The following is a 24,229-nucleotide window of genomic DNA, read 5'->3' on the forward strand; positions in this document are numbered from 1 at the left end:
TGAGTAAAGACACTGACTCTGGAAACAATGACCATGAACAGGGAAACCTAGTTCAAATCCCGGTGTCAGCTCCTTGTGACCTTGGGCAAGTCCCTTTATCTCCCTGTGCCTCAGGCACCAAAAACATAGATTGTAAGTTATATGTGGCAAGGACACGTGCATGCAAAGAATTATATGTACAGTGCTGCATAAGAAAAAACTATTATTATTATTATTATTATTATAGTAAAGTGACTTTTTCATGTTTTTGTCCCAGTTCCCAGTTGCCCTGTTGCATAGGGAAAGCTGGACAGTGTGGACCTAACATACTGCCTTCTATGGGAATTCTCTCTGACGTTACAGGAACAGAGGGCTGCTCGAGCCTTTTACACATTGTATCAATGTGTCTGAATTCACACTGTTCACAATTTCTAGGAGATGATCATCTGGGCATTCATTTTTTTTAAACCCCTCTTACCACTCTCATTGTCATAATTCCCACTCGAATCTCCTTATGAACCAGTATTCCAAAAGGCAACATATTGAAATGTGTCAGTTTAATGCCCTAACACCTAGTGGGTGTTCAATATATTCAATATACTCTGAAGCAGTTGATTGCACCGCAATCGTCCGGAAAAAAAACCATTGCCCTAAATTGGGGCAGCGATTGGGCCGCTTCTGTGTATATTGAATGATTCCCTTTGTTGTTGATGACACACAACTGTATCTTTTTTTCTAAACTTTCTTTGCTGGTGAGACAATATATCAATGGACCTTTAAAAGTTAGGTTGCCGTATTGTGTTCATTATCATGTTGCATGTATACACCAAGCACATTAGTGTTTGATAAGTAAATATACATGTGATGCACAACTCTGGGCTTCTCTTCAATTTATGGTCACATTTGAGATCAACTCACAACATTCCCTTAAATAGCCTTTGCTATGACAGACAGAGAGACAGACAGACAGACAGACAGATAGTTCTCACAAGTATATTTGCATTTTGTATATAACTCTGTTTATGTGATTATCAAATCATTGTACCACGCTGCAGAATATTTTGGCACTTTACAAATAAATGATAATAATAATAATAGTAATACAAATAGATAGATGGAGGCTTAGTATTGTGTTATAAAAGGAAAGCTGACTCATGACTCACAAAATGTTTTCACAATTGAATATTATTGAACTTTTGTTTCAGAAGGAAATAAAACATGAGGTATCATTATGGTACAAGAAAATCCAGGAAGGGAATGGCAGAGTTACAACAAAGTAACGCTATAGTCCTTTGAAATATCGCCAGTTAAACTAGGAGGTGGATTTCCTATGGAGATTGCAATCACGTCAGAGAGCTACACTGCCTGACTCACAGGGGAAGGGATTGTAAAACAAAACACAATGGTAAGTGAGTTAATGAAAGCACGTGCTCAGGTCTATAACAGACTTCATTATATTTTGTGGGGAATAAAAAGTAGTCCCTGGGTCAATTGGCATAGGCTCTCTCCATGCACACATTTATCAAGGTTAGACTACGGTCAACGTTTTGTTCCCTATGGACCTTCTTCCTCCTTAGGTAATAAAGGTCAGCGTGGAGCGAAACATTGACAATAGTATGGAGGGGGGCAATATACTGATATGATAACATTATTGTAATAATAAAAGATGACTATCGATATTGACATTTTTGATTATCGTGGTATTACCATCAGCCAGACATGGAGAAGTCATTGATGCTTGAGGGACAGCTGGTTACATGCAGTTTGAAGCAATTTACTGCATACATGCGACTGAAAGTACTCACCAAGGTATACTGTCTGTGTCTTTTTTTATTGTGTGGTTGGTCTCGGTCTTAGAACCCGGTTCTACTATACTCACTAGTTTGATATGGGTTGCATTTAAATTGCAGTACTTTATATGATCTACAAGGATCTATAACAATCACTTTGTTTTATTCCTTATTGATTTTTGAAACATTGAATATTATGTGAGCTTATGGCATTCAAGTTGCCAATTGACAGTCATATTGCTTTTTTGTACATACTGTAGTATAGGTTCTGTTTGAAATATTTAATTATATACCATTTAAATAGTTAATAACTTAGTCGTGTTCATTCTTTAGTCTCTAATATATTCATGTTTCTGTGTCTACTTCTTGTATGTTGTTCACACTGGCACTCTAGGGGTGTTTACTTGAACGTTTTATTTTTTCTAGAAAAACAGCGTAGAGATAGTCTCCATCTGCTTTAGATATGTTTGTTTGGTTGCACTTATCTGTTGCCAATTTGCAGTTAATGTAGATCACATGTTATGAGGTGTGTTAAAGGTCTCCCTGCACAGGTGCTTTATGGAGCTTAGGATATATAAGCAAGGTGTTTGCTGCACTAATGGATCTTGACAAAGGTATATGGTTAGGAGTTCGATTTTATTTCACTTTAATAAACCCAATAATAGTCCTCTGGAGTGCTGCCTTTTTGTCCTGCTTGGAAGGAGAGTACATTGCTTTATGGACTGCGCTGTTTGGCGCATGCGTGCACCAGAGGCAGTTTCAAACAAGGGGTCATGTGAGTGCACCTTTTTTCTATACCTATTATACATGCTGCTTGAGACACAGCAGTTAAAAAAATACTGAAGCATTGAAGGTACCCCCTATCACCACAGGCTCGATTTGCCCCGTGTTTGACCTGTTCCTCTTAATTCCATCCTATCTGTGATGCTCACATGGCACTAAGGGTAGTTTTTTTTTATATATGTAACCCTTCCTTATTATGCCCCCAGGCTGATACCTGTTGCTGCGGTGGGGGCTTGAGTCCTCTATTTCTGGATGATATGCCTCACGTGGCGATAATGGGACACAAACTACAATGATGTTTTCAATATAACCGTTTTTTTATATAGCAAGTACAGGCATACCCCGCATTAACGTACGCAATGGGACCGGAGCATGTATGTAAAGCAAAAATGTACTTAAAGTGAAGCACTACCTTTTCCCACTTATTGATGCATGTACTGTACTGCAATCATCATATACGTGCACAACTGATGTAAATAACGCTTTTGTAACAGGCTCTATAGTCTCCCCGCTTGCGCACAGCTTCGGTGCAGGTAGGGAGCCGGTATTGCTGTTCAGGACGTGATGACAGGCGCATGCGTGAGCTGCCGTTTGCCTATTGGGCGATATGTACTTACTCGCGAGTGTACTTAAAGTGAGTGTACTTAAAGCGAGGTATGCCTGTATGTATAAAAATTAGGTACCTTGTGACACTTAACAAAGGATCACTACATTCATATATAACACATCAACATAACATGCCCCCTAAATGCTGCGTGGGTGTATGTCATTGTACTTTCTGCATTGAGAGTGCCTGTGCCAATTGCTCTCAAAAACCACATTGATCTTCTGCAGCGCACCCGAAAATTAACTCCTTTGTACACGAGTGTCTGACTTTAAAAGTGTCAGAATCCAAAGCAAAAAAATATGAATCTATATCTAAACTGCAATAGACAACTGAGTATTAAATAAGGAAATGAGACAGAAGAAGACTGGAGCCTCTCCGAAACAGCACAATTCCCAATCATTTTACAGTCGTTAAGTAGAATGTTTTTTGTTGATCTTTTAAAAAAGGCTTTGGAAATCAGTTCCTGTGAGTTTCCCCACAAAAAGCACCCTCTTATTATCGGGTTCTACAGAAATATAGGTAAAGCACCACAAAAACAAATGATAGGTTTTATATTTTAAAGTAACAAGCCTGAATACATTGATTTCCTGTGTTCTGACAATGAGCCCTTATATCGTACAACCAACCCCAAAATATCTGTCGTTTTTTCATGCTGTAATTAAAACAACAGTCATTCTATCCACATTTTGTTTACGTTTTCTTCTTCTTCTACAAAGCAGGAACTAGAGGTCCATCAGAGATGAAATGCGCTGTGGTTATCTCTGCCCCCTTCCCAGGTTGCTGAGATATTTACCTTTTTATGTGGCCATGTTTCAGATTCCTTTTGGTAAAAAAATGTAGGAGGCTGCCAAGTCCTCAAAGCATTGCAGGATCTTATTAGATGTCGCCTGCAGCCATCTTTGATTTTTCTTTTACAGGCACATAAAAAGGTAATGATCGCGGCAACTGGGGGCCTCTGGAGCTAGGAATAGGTAGGTTCATCTCCAAGTAACGCCCAGATTCCAATGACAGATTTATTTATTTATAAATGGGGGGGGGGGGGGGAATGCTGCTTAAATATATAAAGACTTATTTAAGAGAAATGCAAGTTCAGCTTTTTTTTGTACTGACATTTATACTGATATTTACAAATAAAGCACCCTGTTCATTTTGGACTGCGGCTTTTTCCTCTCTTGTATACGAACATTGAAAGGCAAGAAGAGGATATCAGTTCAGCAATGCCCTGGGTAACGTGGACGTACATTCTCAGACATGAGGAATTCTGTTGTGCTTCGATTTCAAAGGAATAACATTTGAGCCTTGAACTAATTGGAAAATGATTTAGTATTAAGGACTAAATCACCGCCATATATATCTTCAACGACGCACTCATTTTATGGTGAGGTTGTAATCAGCTGTTTTCACGGGAGAAGAACAGTATATATCCTTATTTAAAGCAGCAGTTAAGCAAATGTTTGATTTTTTTTAACTGAACGGGCGTCATGTAATGGAAGGCTGTGATATCATTGCCCCATGACATTGCAACTTCCTATTGGCCAATGACACTGAGGCTGACCCAGCGGCCATATTGATTTCTCAAAAGGGAGAAAATAAGCAGCAAATACCAAAGTAACTGGGGGAGTCGCCGGAGAAGCAGGATTACTGCTTTAAATGTAGTGACTTCGTATCCGTAGGAATTTTTCTTTGTAACATACATATAACGGTGTTTCCCCCACCCAATCGCAGATAGGGGCCATTACAGGGTGTGTGTGTGGTGCATATACCTGCTGGCAACAGGAGGTCGAGTCGTCCGCCGATGGCAGTGGGAACACAGGAACAGGCTTCTGGGGTTCATACCCCACATATCTCCTTAGCAGTACAGCGCCTCCCTCTGCCGTAGGCTCCAGGAACTGAAGGTGATCTCCCATGATAGAACTTATTACCTCTCCCCCCAGTAAGGTCACGCACCAGGCAGGAGGTATATTGCAAACAGGAACAAATTTATTACTGTACTCTGCACTTACAGAAACAAGGCAGGTTCTGTCCAATACAGTCTCTCAGTATTCACTGGATGATGGTCCCTGGACCACCACTACAAGCCAAGGGCACCTGCAGCTGTCCTAGCTCTACCCCACCTCCCTGGCAGAGGTATGGCCCACACTCACTCACCCCGGAGGGAAGAGCCCATGGGAAGGCCCCAATCTCAGGCTCCCAGTTATGTGACCTGCCTTCCTCAAGTGGGGGAAGGCACTCCTAACTTTAGGGCACTAGCTACAACAGGATGTACCACCCCCTGCTGTCATTCCAGTGCAGTATCAAAGGTGAGGGGAAAACCCCATACCAACTACTGGCAACCTGATTGTACCAGGGTTTACTGCCAGCCCATTGGGCAGAATAGTAGTCAGGGGGGACCCTGCTACATACAATTGTCATGAAAGACAAAGCTTAGTGCTTTGAAATCACATGCAGTATTTGAGTATTATTTGAGATATACTATGGAATGGTGATTCGCTGTTGTTTATGCTATTGCTCAGCTGTATGTCCTGACATGGATCTTCTCACTTTGTTTTATTATCGGGATCCATAATAGATAGAACATTTTGTACAGAAAAAGAGGCCAGGACCCTAAGCAAAAGAAATGTATTCTTATATCAACTATTTATCTATCTATAAATAAAGCAATGTGGTACAAAAAAAGTATTTATCCCAGACATGGAAATTGTGGTACTTTTTCTATGTCACTGTGGGATAGAGGAGCTTTGAAACAAGGGAAACCATCTAAGGAGGTTCTGCAAAAAGTGCATTTAAAGGAGCAGTTCCTCCTGTTCCTTTTTTTTGTTAGGGCGTCTCTGGAACCGAACCACATGAATTTCAGCTGTGGGGATCACCTGCTTCCCAAGGTGTTTATCTGAAAATGTGCCGCCAGTACGATCCCCTCCGGGGGAAACAAAATGGAGGTTTAAATCTCCTGCATCATGGGGGTAATACGAAGCTGCAACGACTTCCTATTGGCCTGCGCAATGCGAGAGAGTTTAATCTTTAGGAAGTACCAGCAGCACCTTCTCCTGTAAGTTTCTAGGGAAGCAGGGTGTCCCTATAGCTAAACTGAATGCAGTTCAGATCCAGAGACCCCCTGCTTCCTTTACGTATTTGACAAAGTAATGCAGTACCTGGGAAGAATTGCTCCTTTAACTATATGCACTGATCATGTTACCAATAAAATGTGTATTTGGGGCTTTGTTTGTACATACTTATATACACATACAGTCGGTGTGGTGTTAAATTCACATCTCACCAGCTATTTACAGATCAGTCATCAATCTCCCAGCTGCCTTAATTAGCCAAAGCTTCAACCAATTGCAGAAAGAGTTACAAATAGGTACAGCTGGTTTTAATACGTAAAGCACATATAAAACAGATGCAGCATCAGCTGAAGAAGTACAGTTGGAGGATATGAAACAAGGAACTTAAAAAGAGTAAAGTCCTTGATTTCAGGAACATCCAGGCTACGTCTGCGTTGCCCCAAAGGCGGACACCTGAAAGGGTTCTCGAAGTGCTGCTCCACTCTGCACAGAACCAACATGCTAAAGGTTAACATCTAAGTTTGCTTATTGCTATGTGTTTCGTCAAGCCCACCCACTGGAATGTTAATGACCCAGGAGGACAAAGGACTCTGAAACCACAGCTGCTTTCATTCTGAACCCCTTTAGTCTACATCTGCGTCGCACCAAAGGCTGACAGCCTTTGGCGCAGTCAAAGGGTGTCAACGTTTGCTGCCATTCGCTGTTTGGAAATGTTAAAGCTGCTCTATTGCATTCTGAAACTCACCAGCCCTCTCATCTCCTGTACACAATGTTTCAACGTACCCTGCCTATAGATTGCAAGCTCCTTGTGGCAGGGCCTCTTCTAAGAACACATTGCAGACTTTTCCTACCTCTTCTAACACAACACATTGCAGGCCTATCCTACCTCTTCTAACACAAAACATTGCAGGCCTATCCTACCTCTTCTAACACAAAACATTGCAGGCCTATCCTACCTCTTCTAACACAACATATTGCAGGCCTATCCTACCTCTTCTAACACCAAACATTGCAGGCCTATCCTACCTCTTCTAACACAAAACATTGCAGGCCTATCCTACCTCTTCTAACACAACACATTGCAGGCCTATCTTACCTCTTCTAACACAACACATTGCAGGCCTACCCTACCTCTTCTAACACAACATATTGCAGCCCTATCCTACCTCTTCTAACACAACACATAGTAGGCCTACCCTACCTCTTCTAACACAACATATTGCAGGCCTATCCTACCTCTTCTAACACAACACATTGCAGGCCTATCCTACCTCTTGTAACACAACATATTGCAGGCCTATCCTACCTCTTCTAACACAACATATTGCAGGCCTATCCTACCTCTTCTAACACAACATATTGCAGCCCTATCCTACCTCTCCTAACACAACACATTGCAGCCCTATCCTACCTCTTCTAACACCATTTTAATCTTGTCTGTAAATACCCATATCTCTAACAGCTTCTGAAATGTCTGTGAATTGAACATATAACCTTTGTTCATTTAATGTAACCATGTATTTGTCACCATAACTCTGTGCCCAGGACACACTTGAAAACGAGAGGTAACTCTCAATGTATTACTGCCTGGTAAAACATTTATAAATAAAATACTTCCCATATTTCAGAGCTCTGTGAAACTGAAGCTTTTATCCCTAGCATTAGCTTTATTTAACCCAATCACGACGTAGCCCAGCTCCAGCTGCATGCTCATGTGGGGTGAAGGTAGTGATTTTCTTGGAGAGGGGGGGGGGTCGTCTCCCACTGCCGCCTGTATAGATACTGTACACCTCTGATCAAATGATCAATTAGAAGAATCTGCATGTTCAGTCATTTTTCCAATAGGCAGTAGTAGTGTCGTTTTATGCTTCTGTTTTCTTCCTTTTGTAATACAACACAACACGCCCCAAGTTACTATTATTACTATATATACATTTTAAAAATCCAAACTAAAAAATGAAACTATAGGTAATGTGCCCCTGCTCCAAGAAATTTACAATCTAAACGATCAAATAGGTTAAGTAATAAATATAAGGTACAACATTTTTTTCGTGTTATATATCCTCTCTGCTCTCTTTCCTGTCTCTATTTTAGCATATCAGTTTCTCTCTGTATCTCTTTTTTCAGTTCCTTTATCTTGCCCCTCCTTGCTCATCTCTGCCACTATCTCTCCTACCTTCTGTTGTCTTTCTCTCTGCCTATGTCTATACTATTGCACCTTTCTCATTGACTCTTAGGCTAAGACCCGCTGCCTCAGTCAGTGCGCCCGCACTGCAGACAGGCGGAGCGCTGAGAGGCAAGTGACCGCTACCTGCGGTCTGTAGGGAGCTGGAGCGGGAGCTTCCCTCCCGAAGCTCCTTCCCTGCCCTGCTCCCCTCCACTCACACACTCACAGGCACTCACTGTCACGACTCGTAGTCCCTCGCGCGCCCCCGCGCGTACTCCGCGCACCCGCACATACCTCCGCTCCAGCCCGACACCTGCTGGCAAACTTCCTCCTCCAACATGCGCCTCTCCCCGCACGTGCAGTGCGCTCCCCTCGGGAGCGTCAGTCCCCGCTGACGCGCTGTGCAGGCCCCGCACTGCGGGATTGGAGGGCAAAAGCGAGACGCGTCACTGGCGTGTGACGCACGCGCGACGCATGCGCAATGCCCACGAGCGATGAGTCAAGAGGAACTCATTAGTTCCAGTGCTGCCAGCTGTCTCTTCCCTTCCGACCGATCCCTGCTCCTCGCGGGGGTTACGCCTCCGCTCCACCCCCTGGGGTGATTGGTCCATGCCGGAAATCGGATTGGCTGCTGGGATCCAATCCGTAATTGGTTTCCTTGCATGCCACATGACGAAATCACAAGCTCCTTGTAGCTCCGGCTGGCTGACGCATCACAGCACGCAGTCAGCCACGCCGGAAGGAGCCAGCGGGGACAACCAGAATGGAGGCAAGCAGCTGGTGGCCCGTGCCGCCAGCCGTAGCGGGACCAAAGCCTTACATGTCTCTCTCCTCCTTTGTTACCTTTTCTTTGTTTTTGTCTTGTTCTTCCCTCCCATCTTGTTTACTCCCTCTCGCAATCCTGACACTCCCTCTCTCTCAGTCCTTACACTCCCTCTCTCCCTGTCCTTACACTCCCTCTCTCTCAGTCCTTACACTCCCTCTCTCTCAGTCCTTACACTCCCTCTCTCTCGCAATCCTGACACTCCCTCTCTCTCAGTCCTTACACTCCCTCACTCTCAGTCCTTACACTCCCTCTCTCTCAGTCCTTACACTCCCTCTCTCTCAATCCTTACACTCCCTCTCTCTCAGTCCTTACACTCCCTCTCTCTCAGTCCTTACACTCCCTCTCTCTCAGTCCTTACACTCCCTCTCTCTCAGTCCTTACACTCCCTCTCTCTCTCAGTCCTTACACTCCCTCTCTCTCAATCCTTACACTCCCTCTCTCTCAATCCTTAGGCTGCGTCCATAGAAGGACAGGCCGCGCTGAGCCATGCGGACGCTCTGCGCTGAGCCCCTGCATCCTCAATGAGGATGCCTTGAGAGGGGGCTCACACGAGCGTCCACAGGCGTGCTGAGGTGCTGGATTTTTCAGCCAACAGCCAAGCTGTTTTTCAGAGCGCTGTCGGTTGAAAACATCCAATCAGCGCAGGGCAGCGTCAACGTCATGGCGCCGTGACATCGGCACCGTGACGTCGGCTCCGTGACGTTGACGTCGGTGCATCGCGGGCTATTGGCCCAGCGACATCACTGCCCCTCCTCCCTCAGTCTCCCCCCGCTCCGATCGCGCCCGCTGGCTCGCCTGCATGGGCATGAAATCATGCAGATTTCAGCAGGCGAGTCTCAGCGTCAGCGCGGTCCAGCACTGACAACCAATCTATGGCCCCAGCCTTACACTCCCTCTCTCTCAATCCTTACACTCCCTCTCTCTCAATCCTTACACTCCCTCTCTCTCAATCCTTACACTCCCTCTCTCTCAATCCTTACACTCCCTCTCTCTCAATCCTTACACTCCCTCTCTCTCTATCCTTACACTCCCCCTTTCTCAATCCTTACACTCCCTCTCTCTATATCCTTACACTCCCCCTTTCTCAATCCTTACACTCCCTCTCTCTCAGTCCTTACACTCCCTCTCTCTCAATCCTTACACTCCCTCTCTCTCAATCCTTACACTCCCTCTCTCTATATCCTTACACTCCCCCTTTCTCAATCCTTACACTCCCTCTCTCTCTATCCTTACACTCCCCCTTTCTCAATCCTTACACTCCCTCTCTCTCAGTCCTTACACTCCCTCTCTAGCAATCCTTACACTCCCTCTCTCTCAAACGTTACACTCCCTCTCTCTCAATCTGTACACTCCCTCTCTCTCAATCCTTACACTCCCTCTTTCTTAATCCTTACACTCCCTCTCTCTCAGTCCTTACACTCCCTCTCTCTCAGTCCTTATACTCCCTCTCTCTCAAGCCTTACACTCCCTCTCTCTCAAGCCTTACCCTTCCTCTGTCTCAAGCCGTACCCTCCCCCTCTCTCAATCCTTACACTCCCTCTCTCAATGCCTATCCTCCCTCTCACTCAATCCTTATACTCCCTCTCCCTCAATCCTTACACTCACCCTCTCTCTATCTCAATCCTTACACTCCCTCTCTCAATGCCTATCCTCCCTCTCACTCAATCCTTATACTCCCTCTCCCTCAATCCTTACACTCACCCTCTCTCTATCTCAATCCTTACACTCACTCTCTCTCTCAATCCTTTCACTCCCTCTCTCAATCCTTACACCCCCTTTCTCAATCCTTACACTCCTTCTCACTCAATACTTACCCTCTCCCCTCTCTTTCTCTCTCTGCTTCTCTCTAATCCAGTTGATTTGTCTATCACTTTTCCTTTCTCCCAGGAGGTCTGAAAGACAGTCAATGGACAGTCAATGTGTTATTGAATGGTCACAGCTGTGTAAATCACCGTGAAGTTGTCATGTCTGCTTTTCAGGAGCACCTGGGCCATAGCAACTGTTTATATTGAAAGCTAAAACAGATAATACAGACATGATCTGTAAGATCAATTCATTTTGTTATACACGTTAGCTATTGTTTTTTTCAGCAAACTGAAATAACTGAATTCTCAGACACCACAATTTCTTACAAAAGAGCTGTGATTTTGTGCTATCAACACGTTGTCAGACCCCATTTTCCTCAACTGCCCACCCCATGATGTGTAAAGAAATATCAAATGTTATCTTAAAATTAGCTATGATTTTTTTTTAGCAGGATAGCCTTAGTCTAGCACAGCTTTGCCTGCATTCCATGACTGTTACTGTGATTACAGCAGTGTCAATGCTCAGGTACCGTTTGGAAATGCCAGTCCAGGAATAGACTGAACAGCTCCAGTTAATAATCTCTGAGTCTTTAAAAAAATAAAACTAACACCACAGCCTTCCCTGAGGTCTTCCTACGTCTCTCATACAGTAGGTTCTCCCATTTCACTCTGCTGAATCATCCTAAGGCTAAGGCCCCGCTGCATGCACCCACACGGCCGCCTTGCTTGCCGGCGGCGCCTGCAATTCACTGCACCGCGATCTGCGATCTGCAGTGAATTTTTTCCGGCGCGGGGGGGTGTGTGGCCAAAATGTGTGGGGGGCGCAGCCATGACGTGAGTGGGCGGGACCATCCCACAGCACAGCGTTGCAGCCTCTCAGCTCCACAGCAGCCCCTCAGCTCCGCACCAGCCCTCAGCGCCCCTGCAATTGACCGCTCCCTGCGGCCTGTAGGGAGAGGGAGCGGGAGCTGGGGATGGGGGGGCATGGTTTGAGCGGGGGGGCGTGTTTTGAGCGGGGGGGGCATGGTTTGAGCAGAGGGCTCTCGTGCTGTTCCCCCCCCCAACCTGTCAGTCCCTCTCCCCCCCTCCCGGAGCCCCCCTCCTCTCCCCCCCTCCTGGAGCAGGGGCAGCCTGCGAAACGGGCACCAGAGGAGGGGGGGGTGCTATGCACGGCTGCACAGACAGGGTAGCCGCCTCCCTTCCCTCCCCGTAGCCGCCCCCCTTCCCTTCCCGTAGCCGCCTCCCTTCCCTCATTGGCTGACTGCTGCACCACGTGACACGTCAGCGCTTCTGATCACCAGAAACTTGCAGCATCGGCCAGCTGACGCATCACAGCCCGTAGTCAGCCACGTCTGAAGGAGCCAGCGGGGACCTCCGCATTGGAGGAAAGGAGCTGGTGGCCCGCTGCCGCGCGGCCGCGCACACCGCCGGACGCAGTGGGACCAAAGCCTTACACTTTACTAATATCCCCACGGACAGTTCTAACTTTCTCCAGACAGTAGTGAGCTGCAAATGAAAGCATATATTATCTATTATGTTGTATTTCCCATTGTGCAGTTCAGTTTAAGCCTAGGTCCCCACTGCCTGCTGCCACGCCCGCTATGGCATGCGCTGCAGGGACAAGAACTGCCCCTCAATGGGGCCGGGGCCGCTACCTATCTTGCCCACCGCATTCTACGAACAGATTTCTCTGAAGACATGAAATATGTGCTCACAACTTGCGACAGAGCACTGGTCACGCCCCCTGGTGGTTCAGCCAATGAGGGCGAACCTGCTGGGTGATGTCATGGTCACGCCCCCGTCTTTTCCCCCTGCAGCTCATCGCAGACCGGGGATCTCAGCTGCACACACCGCCAGCCTCGCTGCCGCGCATGCAGCGCCGACACCGGCGTCTCAGCCCAAGGCTTTGGGGTCTACATTGGAAATTTATGTTAAATTCAGAAACAAAAATAAACTATTTGCCAAAAGAGAGAGATTGACCGAAGTCTGAAAATGATCAATGTTATCAACATCATCATTATTACTATTACAAATATTATTATTTTAACCATACATACCATTTATTTCTGTAGCCCTAAGTTAAAAGTGTTAGTTTCCTTTCTCGTGTAGTTTAAGATAGTGGATAACCATCTATGAAGTAATGGCAGAAAGAAGGCCTATAATACAGCAAAATGCTGGAACAAATATGCAGGTACTTAACAATATCATACCTCGTTCAAATATACATTATTAATCTGGTAAAAATGCTATATCATCTTACAGCCTAAATACACCTTGATTTAAGCACGCAAAATTGTTATATTTGGAAAGTACAAGAGTGCAAACTAGAATATGTACTAGCAGAGTCTTGTAGTGACGGAAAGAATGTAGGCTGTTTTCGTCTAAGCAATAATCCGTTTCTCAATCAGATTCGACTGGGTCCGTGCCTAAATTAGTATCTGATGGCAAAGTAAGATTAATGTACTAGTAAACTGTTGGCAACAGATTGGGAGAAGAGCTAATGAACTAATACTATCAATGAAGGTCATCTGCCTGTTCCATGTGCATTTAAAAACCACAGCGGATGTCATTTTTTTGCTGCTGGCAATTGGAACATGATGTACGTTTGTGTTTCTGTTGCATTATTTCTCCCAGACTCCTAATGGGGTGCAGTCCAGGCCAACAACAGAATGTTTTGGGCTCAAGACAAATTTGAAGACAGGGGCCTAGGCAAAGGTTACGACAATCACATTCTACTGTGCCACATCATGCCTCTCTCCTCCCCCCCCCTTCTTCTGTCTCTCTATCTCCTTTTCCCTTTGTATCTTCTTCAATATCTTTTTCTTTTTTCTCTCTTTTCTACCCCCCTCTATTCTCTCTTACTTTCCCCCTCAAGTAATTCTCTTTAACCTTCATGTTTCTCTCTCCCCCCCAGCATGTCTTTCTATCTCCTGTCCCCCAGCTTTTCTCTCTCATCTCACCACAGCATGTCTTAATCTTTCCTCCCCCTAGCATGTCTTCCGTTTTCCTCTCCCCAGCATATATTTCCCTCCCCTCTCCCCCCCAGCATGTCTTTCTCCCTCCTCCTGCCAGCATGTCTTTCTCTCCTCTCCCCACCATGTCTTCCTCTCTCCTCTCCCCAGCATGTAATTTTCCTCTCCCCCAGCATGTCTTTCTCTCCTCTCCCCCCAGGATGTATTTCTCTCCTCTCCCCAAAGCATGTCTTTCTCTTTCCTTTCCCCCCAGCATGTCTATATTTCTCCTCTCCCCCAGCATGTAATTCTCTATCCTCTCTCCCAAGCATGTCTTCCTCTCTCCTCTCCCCAACATGTAATTCTCTCTCTTCTCTCCCCAACATGTAATTTTCTCTCTCCTCTCCCCCTCCCCCCCCCCCCAGAAAGACTGCATGTGCAGAGGGCTGTCACTATCCAATAATGCAGTTTGACATACTTAGAAGTAGTGCAATGTTAACCAGATAGAAGGTATCTCTGTTCCGATTGAGCCTCCTGCAGGAAAATCATTCTGCTCAGTACTGGTTACTCCAGGAGAAATTACATTGGGTAACAATAATGCAGCATTTCGTTTGAGGGGATACAGAGGTGGCATGGTAAAGTTAACAGGTGATGTTGGTGCAGGTAAAGTCAGAGCATGGTAGTCCTTCAGTTACAAGTCCAATTAGTCTACTGTATTGTCCCACCTCCTTTTCATAAAAGCAACATCCCAAAGCAGTAGTAGCATTGCTATTGGTCACCTATATCATAGTCATAGATGACCCATGGCAAAGATCCGTCTAGTGTCTTAATTCTCACTATAAACCACAGAAGAGGAAAACATACCAGAAAACGTATGGCATCTAATAGGCAAATAGGCAAGCTAGAGAGCATAGTCATGACAGTGGTATTAACAGAACGCAATATCATGACAAAATCAGGACCCCAATGGTATGGCATTAAAAGATGAAAGCATTGTTTCATATTTGGGACCCCTTTGGAAATAAACATGCTGCAATATAATTGTTGTAGTAAGTTTGATTGCAACTTCTAACCAGTTTATTTGAGTTTTTTAGGAAAACTGAGATTAAATTAAATAAAAGCAGCAAGTCTCACTGCTCTTATTTATTTATTTGTTTTGGTCCTCCACCTCCCCGCCCTCCCCCCCCCTCCCCACTTCCTGTTTTTTTTATTTTTTACAGTATGGGAAGCAATTGTTTCCTGGAGCTAAGCTGTACTATTTTCAGCTCCGAGGATTTGCTTGTTACCGAGATACTTACCAGGTGAAGACACTGGCATTTCCAGTCCCCACCAAGGGAAACAAATGGCAATTTATCTCCTGCATCACGCGGGCCAATAGGAGACCGGAACATCATCTGTTGTGGTTTCCTATTGGCTCGCGTAACGCAGGAGATTTAAATAACAGGAAACAATGCCAACACCTTCGCTGGTTAGTAAATCTGGAACCATGGGGTCCCCGGGCTGAAAATAATGTAAATCAGCTCAAGGGACCCTCTGGTTCTTATCCAGCAACAGAAAGTGTGTTAGGTACTGTAGGTCGGATTGCTGCTTTCAGATTATCACTGCCTTACAAATAATTAGAGCATTCTGTCAGCCCCAAGTGTCAAATTGTAGTGCTCTCTAGCATAGTACCCTACAATAAAAGCAGTATTTTAGTGAGAACTCTATATTACGTTATGGCTGTGTGCCAGAGAACAGTGCAGAGGACACGGCACAAGTTCACATATATTGTGTGTGTTTTAAACTCTCTCTCTATATAGAGAGGGATGTATGCTCTTAATGTGTATAGTCTGATTTAAAAACCCTTATACAGTATGGAATGTCATTAAAAGTTGGGGTATTTTTCCCCTCCACGCATAGAAATTATATTTCAGAGACACACTACATCATAAACATCTTCTAATTTCTGTAACTAAGGGGGTGTTACTTTATGTTGTTCAATAAATGCATCTATACTGCTACACTACGGGTGGACAAGTTGATTCTATTGCTTGTGATTACGCTATCTGAAAAATAACCAGACTTAATGGGCATTTGTAGAGGGAAAGTGTGATGTAATGTGGCGCAGCTAAGAGATTCCACACTGTACGTTGCTGACCCAAGAACGTGGATTATGGTACAGTATGAATAATGCGATGATAATTGAGGACGTTCCAACGTCATTAAAACAAGTAGCAAGTTACTAATGAACTTCATCCTAACTACAGAAGTTACAGCAACATGCACTATGCCCTACTGAAGCTTATTGTGACATGACTCTGTTTGTAAGAGAGAAGGAAATACAACTTAGCAGTGAACTCTGGTCTAAGATCATTTGGTTAACCGCACACAAGGTTTTTTTTTTTTACATTTACTCTAATGGTAGATTTTCTTTGTAAATGTGCAGTGCTATTTTTATCTGAGCAAATAGGACCTAGAAGAAGTTTATTTTAACTAAATATATTTCTATCTGCCTCACCTGCACCTAACATCTTTATTTAAGGCAGACATATATTTTTTTGCACTTGTAAAAGATTATGCAGAATCTTCTATCCTTTTAAGCAAGAAATGACAAGGAAAAGTGCCTATTCTGTAAACTGATATCCAGGTGGTTACTCTTCTCCCCACCCAAACTGATTTGAGAAAGGGACAGAAGTAGTGAAGCCCAGTGTCAGGGAGGCATTACCTGTCATCAGTGTCTTAATCTCTGGTCCACATACCTGTAAATTGTCTTGTTTGTGAGTTGGTCTGAGGATTTTCGCCTTCCTGGATCAATAAAGCACAGGTGGACAAAATTCTCCTAAACAGGATATGTATTAAGTAAGTGTGTAGTAGAATGATTCCGGGAAACTACATCTGCTCTGACTTTGAGCTGATGTTGTCCAGGTCTAGTTTGCTGTTATTTTGTCAACCACCAATGCATTTTTTTCATTTAAATACCAAGCAATTACGCACTCTTTGTTTTATTACATAAATGTGCATAGTAAACCTGCTATTGGTACATCTGATCTGAGTTGTTTTTTTCAGAACATGGGTCAGTTTCACTAAATGGTGCTAAGCCTTGTATGTATTTATATCTGTATTTATATAGCACCGACAGCTGTACTCCGTGCTTTCCAAAAGAAACAATACAACACAGGGAATTATAATAATAATGTAGTTAGCCATTTCCCCCCCTCCCTAAGGAAACTACCAGTACTTCTATCACCTGTTTGGCTACCAGAAAGCCTGAGCCTCCGCCACTGGGAGCCTGGGGTGATATCTTGTTCGACTCGGTGCAGCGCCTCACTTGCGAGGGAACCCAACGTGGTGGGATAAGCTGCTCACAGGAACAATACCAATAATAAACCAAAAGTATAGGAGATAGCGCTATCCCGTGGAAGGTTGGTGCACTGGTTGAGGTACCTGCCCGGGGCTCCAGCACGCAGGTACTGCAGATTTACACATGGGATCCGCTGATCCAGCGACGTCGCCGTCCGCAATGGCGTCCACCTCTGTGTTGGGTGAACTCCGGTAGGAGGGTCTCACCTTTAAGAGTCTCTGTATGTAGGTGGCCTGGTCCTAGACCACAGGCCACAATCACTGTGTGGCGTCTCCCCGGGGATATACACTGACTATAGGTGGCTACTGTGGAAATGTCCCTAGCTATGGGCTTCCTTGTAGCAGCCACAATCTGGGGTGTCGGGGCCTAGCTGGGGCCTAAAGGAGAGATCTGGCCTAGTCTCCTTGGCGTCCTGCTCCCGATTGGTGTAGTCCCTGCTGAGGGTGCCAAAATTATCCGTCCCCTGGCCGTGATCCTAGGAGCCCTATTGGCTCCTGCCGCTCATGTGGTCGCAGCCATAGAGGCTGCTGGGACTTGTAGTCCCTCCTCGCGGAGCCTGGTAACTGCGCAAGCACCCGCAACCAAGATGGCTGCCGCCCGCAGTGCTGAACCACCTCACAGCTCCCTGCACAGTCTCAGCCTGCCGGCGCCACCCGCAGAGAGAGAGAAAAAAGGTTTGGGAGGGAGAATTAAGGAGAGAGGGAGGCTTAAGGAGAATGGGAGAGAGGGAAAAAGATTTAGGGAGAGAGGGAAAAATGTTTCAGGAGAGAGGGAAAAAGGTTTAGGGAGATGGGGAGAAGGGAAAAGAGCAGTAGAGGTGAAAGCGGTGGAAAGGAGACAGTTATGAGTAGATCGCAAGAAACCAACAGGGGAATAACAAGACATCAAAGCTGATATTTAAGGGAGGAGCAGATGAGTAAAGGTAATGAGGAGAAGTTTGTAGATGATGTTTATGATTTATGTTTGTGATGATGATGCAGAAATGTTATGGGAAGTCAGGAAAGGAATTTATGGAGGAGATGAGTAGACTGTTGTGGGAGAAATGCAAATTATTCTAGCAACAGAATTTCGCATAAAGTTGTTAGCAGTATGTTACAATAATCCAGATGGGAGAGGATAAGGGAATGAATTAGAGTTTTAGCAGTAGATTGACAGAGGAAAGGGCAAATCTTGGCAATATTACAGAGGAAGAAGTGAACATTTTTAGCCATGTCATGAATGTGAATGGAAAAGGAAAGGGAAGCGTCAAATATCCCTCCTGGGCAACGTGCCTTGGCCACAGGATAGATGGTAGATGATAGTACCATTTACTGTGATGGAAAAAAGGAATTAGGGCAGGTTGAGGGGGAAATATAAGAAGCTCAGTTTTAGACATATTACGTTTAAGGTGGAGCATCATCCATGAGGCTATAGCCAGGAGTTAATCCGAGATTTGGGTCTAGATTGCAGTTGTGAGGGATGGGGTGGATAGATATATTGACATAGAGATAATAATTATAATAATTACTTTATTTTATATTAAAAGTAAAACACAATAGGTAGCGCTAAAAAAATTAAAGAATACAAATGATAAATAAAAAGCAGCCTGGATACAACTCTGACCCCTGGTCAGATGGTAGCATGGAACTGAAATTGTATCAATGGCGCTCACAAGGATATAAATATGTGAAGTGAAAATTAAATATATATATACAACCAGATGACGTTTGACGAATCCAATGATGATCTCAGCAGACGATGATCCAATATGAAATTTAAAACAAAAAGCACATAGTATAATACTGTAAACACTTAAAGACAAACAAATACTAACAATGTTGCTGAACCACACAGATGACTTAAATAAAAAACATTTAATATATCATAAAAACATGTATAAGACAAGAGGGACAATAATGAAGGTCCCAATGGTATCCTGTAACTGGCCGAAATGCCCGCTTGCCGGAGCCTAGATGGTAATAAGCAGTGGATAATCAGAGAGTATCCCCTCTCATACACCGCTGGTACAGCTCCTGCACGTCTCTAGCGTCTGCCACGTGTAGCTGTATGCCGTCAGTGGAGTGAGCGTCCGTCCATGCTGTCACAGGGGCAGGGGAAGCAGTCTGAATGCCCTGCCTCTGTCCTCCGTGGTTTGGACATTTGCAGAAGCGCCCGGCGTCAGAGGAATTAAGCCGCAGAATCACCAGCTCCTCGCGGTCGCATGTGGGGCTATGGCGGCAAATTCAAAAGATGCTTCGGTGGAGAAGCAGCACAGCATTGCTTGCGGGGATCAGGACAGTTGATGGAACGCTCAGTGATACCAGGGACCACCCAACATGTTTCGGGAACCTCTGCCTCCTTCCTCAGGGGTAAAACTGAATCATTCAATGTTACCCCTGAGGAAGGAGGCAGAGGCTTCCGAAATGCGTTGGGTGGTCCCTGATATCACTGAGCGTTCCATCAACTGTCCTGATCCCCGCAAGCCGTGCTGTGCTGCTTCTCCACCGAAGCACCTTTTGAATTTGCCACCATAGCGCCACACGCGACCGCGATGATCTGGTGATTCTGCGGCTTAATTCCTCTGACGCCGGGCGTTTCTGCGCATGTCCAAACCATGGAGGACAGAGGCAGGGCATTCAGTCTGCTTCCCCTGCCCCTGTGACAGCGTGGACGGACGCTCATTCCACTGACGGCATACAGCTACACGTGGCAGACGCTAGAGATGTGCAGGAGCTGTACCAGCGGTGTATGAGAGGGGATACTCTCTGATTATCCACTGCTTATTACCAGCTAGGCTCCGGTAAGCGGGCATTTCGGCCAGTTACAGGATACCATTGGGACCTTCATTATTGTCACTCTTGTCTTATACATGTTTTTATGATATATTAAATGTTTTTTATTTAAGTCATCTGTGTGGTTCAGCAACATTGTTAGTATTTGTTTGTCTTTAAGTGTTTACAGTATTATACTATGAGCTTTTTCTTTTACATTTCATATTGGATCATCGTCTGCTGAGATCATCATTGGATCCGTCAAACGTCATCTGGTTGTATATATATATTTAATTTTCACTTCACATATTTATATCCTTGTGAACGCCATTGATACAATTTCAGTTCCATACTTTATTTTATATAGTACTTTTCTCCAAATTTTATTTATTTTATTTATTTATTTATAAAATATTTTACCAGGAAGTAATGCATTGAGAGTTACCTCTCATTTTCAATTATGTCCTGGGCACAGAGTAAAACAAATAATACTTGGTTACAAATACAGTGTAAGGAAAGAAAATCAAAACATAGTGTAATATTGTTAAACACACATATAAACATGCAACATGAGACAGACGCTGAGAACAACAGGTGACAAATTACAAACACATTTAATAAGGTATATGATTAAAAATACATAAAAATACATAAAAACATATAAGGATCTGGTAGGACACTCCAACTCAAGTGGGGGTTCCTGCTTACCAAACGTGAGATGGTATCAGGCAATGGATATTGTTAAAGGGTATCCCCTCTTGTGGATGGCCGCTGCTGTAGCAAACTCCTGGGCTCACACGTGGAGTCTCCGTCTCTGTGACCTCCGCCTCTGTCCGCTGTGGACATGTGATGCTGGCGTGGAAGCTGACCGCTGTAGACACCTCCTGCCTTGCCGCTGAAAGCGCGCCAACCGGAGCAGACTCAAATGCGGATGGATATGCGCCAAAGATACAGCAGCCCGCAGGTAGCAGTTCTTAATTCCAAGGGGGACAGTATTCACCACTGAGTGTGGGAGACCTCTCAGACCTCTCAGTAACACCCTACGCGTTTCGAAAGTAAGACTTTCTTCCTCAGGGGTAAATGTGATATGACACATGAGGAAGAAAGTCTTACTTTCGAAACGCGTAGGGTGTTACTGAGAGGTCTGAGAGGTCTCCCACACTCAGTGGTGAACACTGTCCCCCTTGGAATTAAGAACTGCTACCTGCGGGCTGCTGTATCTTTGGCGCATATCCATCCGCATTTGAGTCTGCTCCGGTTGGCGCGCTTTCAGCGGCAAGGCAGGAGGTGTCTACAGCGGTCAGCTTCCACGCCAGCATCACATGTCCACAGCGGACAGAGGCGGAGGTCACAGAGACGGAGACTCCACGTGTGAGCCCAGGAGTTTGCTACAGCAGCGGCCATCCACAAGAGGGGATACTCTTTAACAATATCCATTGCCTGATACCATCTCACGTTTGGTAAGCAGGAACCCCCACTTGAGTTGGAGTGTCCTACCAGATCCTTATATGTTTTTATGTATTTTTATGTATTTTTAATCATATACCTTATTAAATGTGTTTGTAATTTGTCACCTGTTGTTCTCAGCGTCTGTCTCATGTTGCATGTTTATATGTGTGTTTAACAATATTACACTATGTTTTGATTTTCTTTCCTTACATGTGTACCCACCACGTGTGGAGCATCAATACCAAAGGGAGAATATCCACGACACTGGTTGTATAAATTTATTTGAATTTTTATCATATATATGGTATATCACTAGTGCAGAGCGCCATAGATATAATTTGTTGCCATAATCATCACCTGACTGGGGGTCAGGATTATATCTCAGGCTGCCTGCCTATTGGGATATAGCGCTACCTATTTGCTTTCCATTGGTTACAAATACAGTTACATAAATGAACAGGGTATACATTATATACAAGACATTGCGTGCACAGTTAAAGAAAATATATATTATGGGCGTATGAAACAATTACAGACCAGATTAAAATGTGAGACAGCCTTAGATTTGAAAAAACTTAAACTGGTGCTGGATGTGAGAGTCTCTGGTAGGTTGTTCCAGTTTTGGGGTGCACGGTAGGAGAAGGAGGAACGTCCGGATACTTTGTTGAGCCTTGAACCATGAACAGTCTTTTGGAGTCTGATCTCAGGTGATAAGTGCTGCATGTGGTAGGGATGAGGAGCTTGTTCAGATAGCTGGGTAGCTTGCCCATGAAGAATTTAAAGGCAAGACAGGAAAGGTGAACTTTGCGCCTAGACTCTAGTGATGACCAATCTAGTTCTTTGAGCATATCGCAGTGACGTGTGTTGTAGTTGCATTGGAGAACAAAACGACAAATTGAATTGTAGAGGGTGTCAAGTTTGCTGAGGTGGGTTTGAGGTGCCGAGCCATATACTATGTCTCCATAGTCAATAATTGGCATTAGCATCTGCTGTGTGATACGCTTTCTGACAGGAGACTTATGGAGGATTTGTTCCTGTAAAGTACCCCTAGTTTGGCATAGGTCTTGATTGTCAGGGTATCAATGTGCATCCCGAATGTTAAGTGGGAGTCAAACCATAAGCCCAGGTATTTAAAACTAGTGACAGGGGTTAGGGTGGTGTTAGCGTTGGTTCTGATCAGGAGCTCAGTCACTGGAAGCTTTAAAAATTTAGTCTTGGTCCCAAATACCATTGTTACAGTCTTGTCAGTGTTTAAAAACAGTTTGTTTTGGGAAATCCAGTTTTCGAGTCTCAAAAAGTCAGACTGAAGTATGTGTTGAAGGTCAGAGAGGCTATGGCTGTGTGCATATAGGATTGTGTCGTCTGCATACATGTGTATTGAGGCTTCCTTACAAGCTGTGGGAAGATCATTAATGAACACTGAGAAGAGTAGGGGCTCCAGAACAGAGCCTTGCGGGACACCACAGGTGATATCCAGGGGGTTGGAGTTAGAGCCTGAGATGGACACATGTTGGGATACAAATGGGACGCAAAGCGCTTCACAATTACAGTATAGTGCAAGGAAAGCAGCATTGTATATAGTTTTTTTTACAAACACTGTCCCTGCCCCATAGAGCTTACAATCTATGTTTTTTGCCGCCTGAGGCACATGGAGATAAAGTGACTTTCCCAAGGTCACAAGGAGCTGACACTGGGATTTTAATCAGGCTCCGCTGCAAACTCAGTGTCATTCTTTTCAGTGCCTTTACTCATTATGCCACTCAGATGATACCTAAGGATAAAGGAGTTGATGAGGTCACTGAGTGATAATGTGTAGAAGAGTGTGAAAAGGAAAGGTCCCAAAACAGATCCCTTAGATACCCCAACAGATAGATCAACAGAAGAGGAAGACATGTTACCAACAGAGACAGTGAATGTTTGATGGGAGAAGTATGATGAGAACCAGGATAGAGCTTTGTTGCAGATATCAAGTGTTTATAATATGCAGGAGAAGAGAGTGATCGACAGTATCAAAGGCAGCAAAGACATTGAGTAGGATTAGTAGGAAAAAGTAGTATTGGGTTTTTGCTTCATGTAGATCATTTGCTACATCAGTGAGCACAGTCTTTGTTGAGCGAGCTGTACGAAAGCCAGATTGTAAGGAGTCCAGGAGGGCATGAGAATTAAGAAACTGCAGGAGGGATATAGGGTGGTAGTTAGTAAGGCACCTGAGTCTAGGAGGGTGTTTTTGAGAATAGGTGTGACCACTGCATGCTTAAAAGAGGGGAAAGTGCCAGAGGACAGGGAGGAATTGCAGATATGCACATTAAGGCCATTCCAATGATTGGGTTCTAAGCATGTTGATTTATCAAAGTCTCCCAGCTGCAAAATCACTCATTTCAGTTGGTCTCTTTTCGATTTATATATCTGGTGCTGTTTTCACAGCACACAGTTTTACCCAATTGAGTGGAGATTTGATAAATAAATGCCAATATGCCAACATGTCACCTTTTAGTAAATATGACTCTGAAGATATGCATAAAAATAAGTGCCCTTGTTGCATGTTGTACTGATGTTGTCATTAATGATTGGCTCACAGATGCAAAGGTTATCATTGGTCACTTTTTTTAAAATTCATTAGATGCATACAGTACAGCTGCAGAACTAGCAACCCATGTGTTCTGATTCCAAAATAGACTAAAAAGGGGAACAGGCACAGCAAACACGCAGCACAAATGAGA

At 44.4% G+C, this 24,229-nt stretch overlaps 1 protein-coding gene across 1 annotated transcript in view; it reads left to right on the top strand.

Moving 5' to 3' along the window:
- Positions 1-24,229, top strand: part of NEDD9 (neural precursor cell expressed, developmentally down-regulated 9) — a 268,710-nt gene that overhangs the window by 87,868 nt on the left and 156,613 nt on the right. Inside the window, exon 2 of the mRNA XM_075585709.1 lies at positions 1,185-1,384. Within this exon, the coding sequence (XP_075441824.1) occupies positions 1,382-1,384 (3 nt within the window). The 5' untranslated portion in view covers positions 1,185-1,381. The remainder of the gene's footprint in view (positions 1-1,184; positions 1,385-24,229) is intronic.

Source organism: Ascaphus truei, chromosome 2 (assembly GCF_040206685.1).
Source record: "Ascaphus truei isolate aAscTru1 chromosome 2, aAscTru1.hap1, whole genome shotgun sequence".
In the NCBI taxonomy this organism is placed as follows: Eukaryota; Metazoa; Chordata; class Amphibia; order Anura; family Ascaphidae; genus Ascaphus; species Ascaphus truei.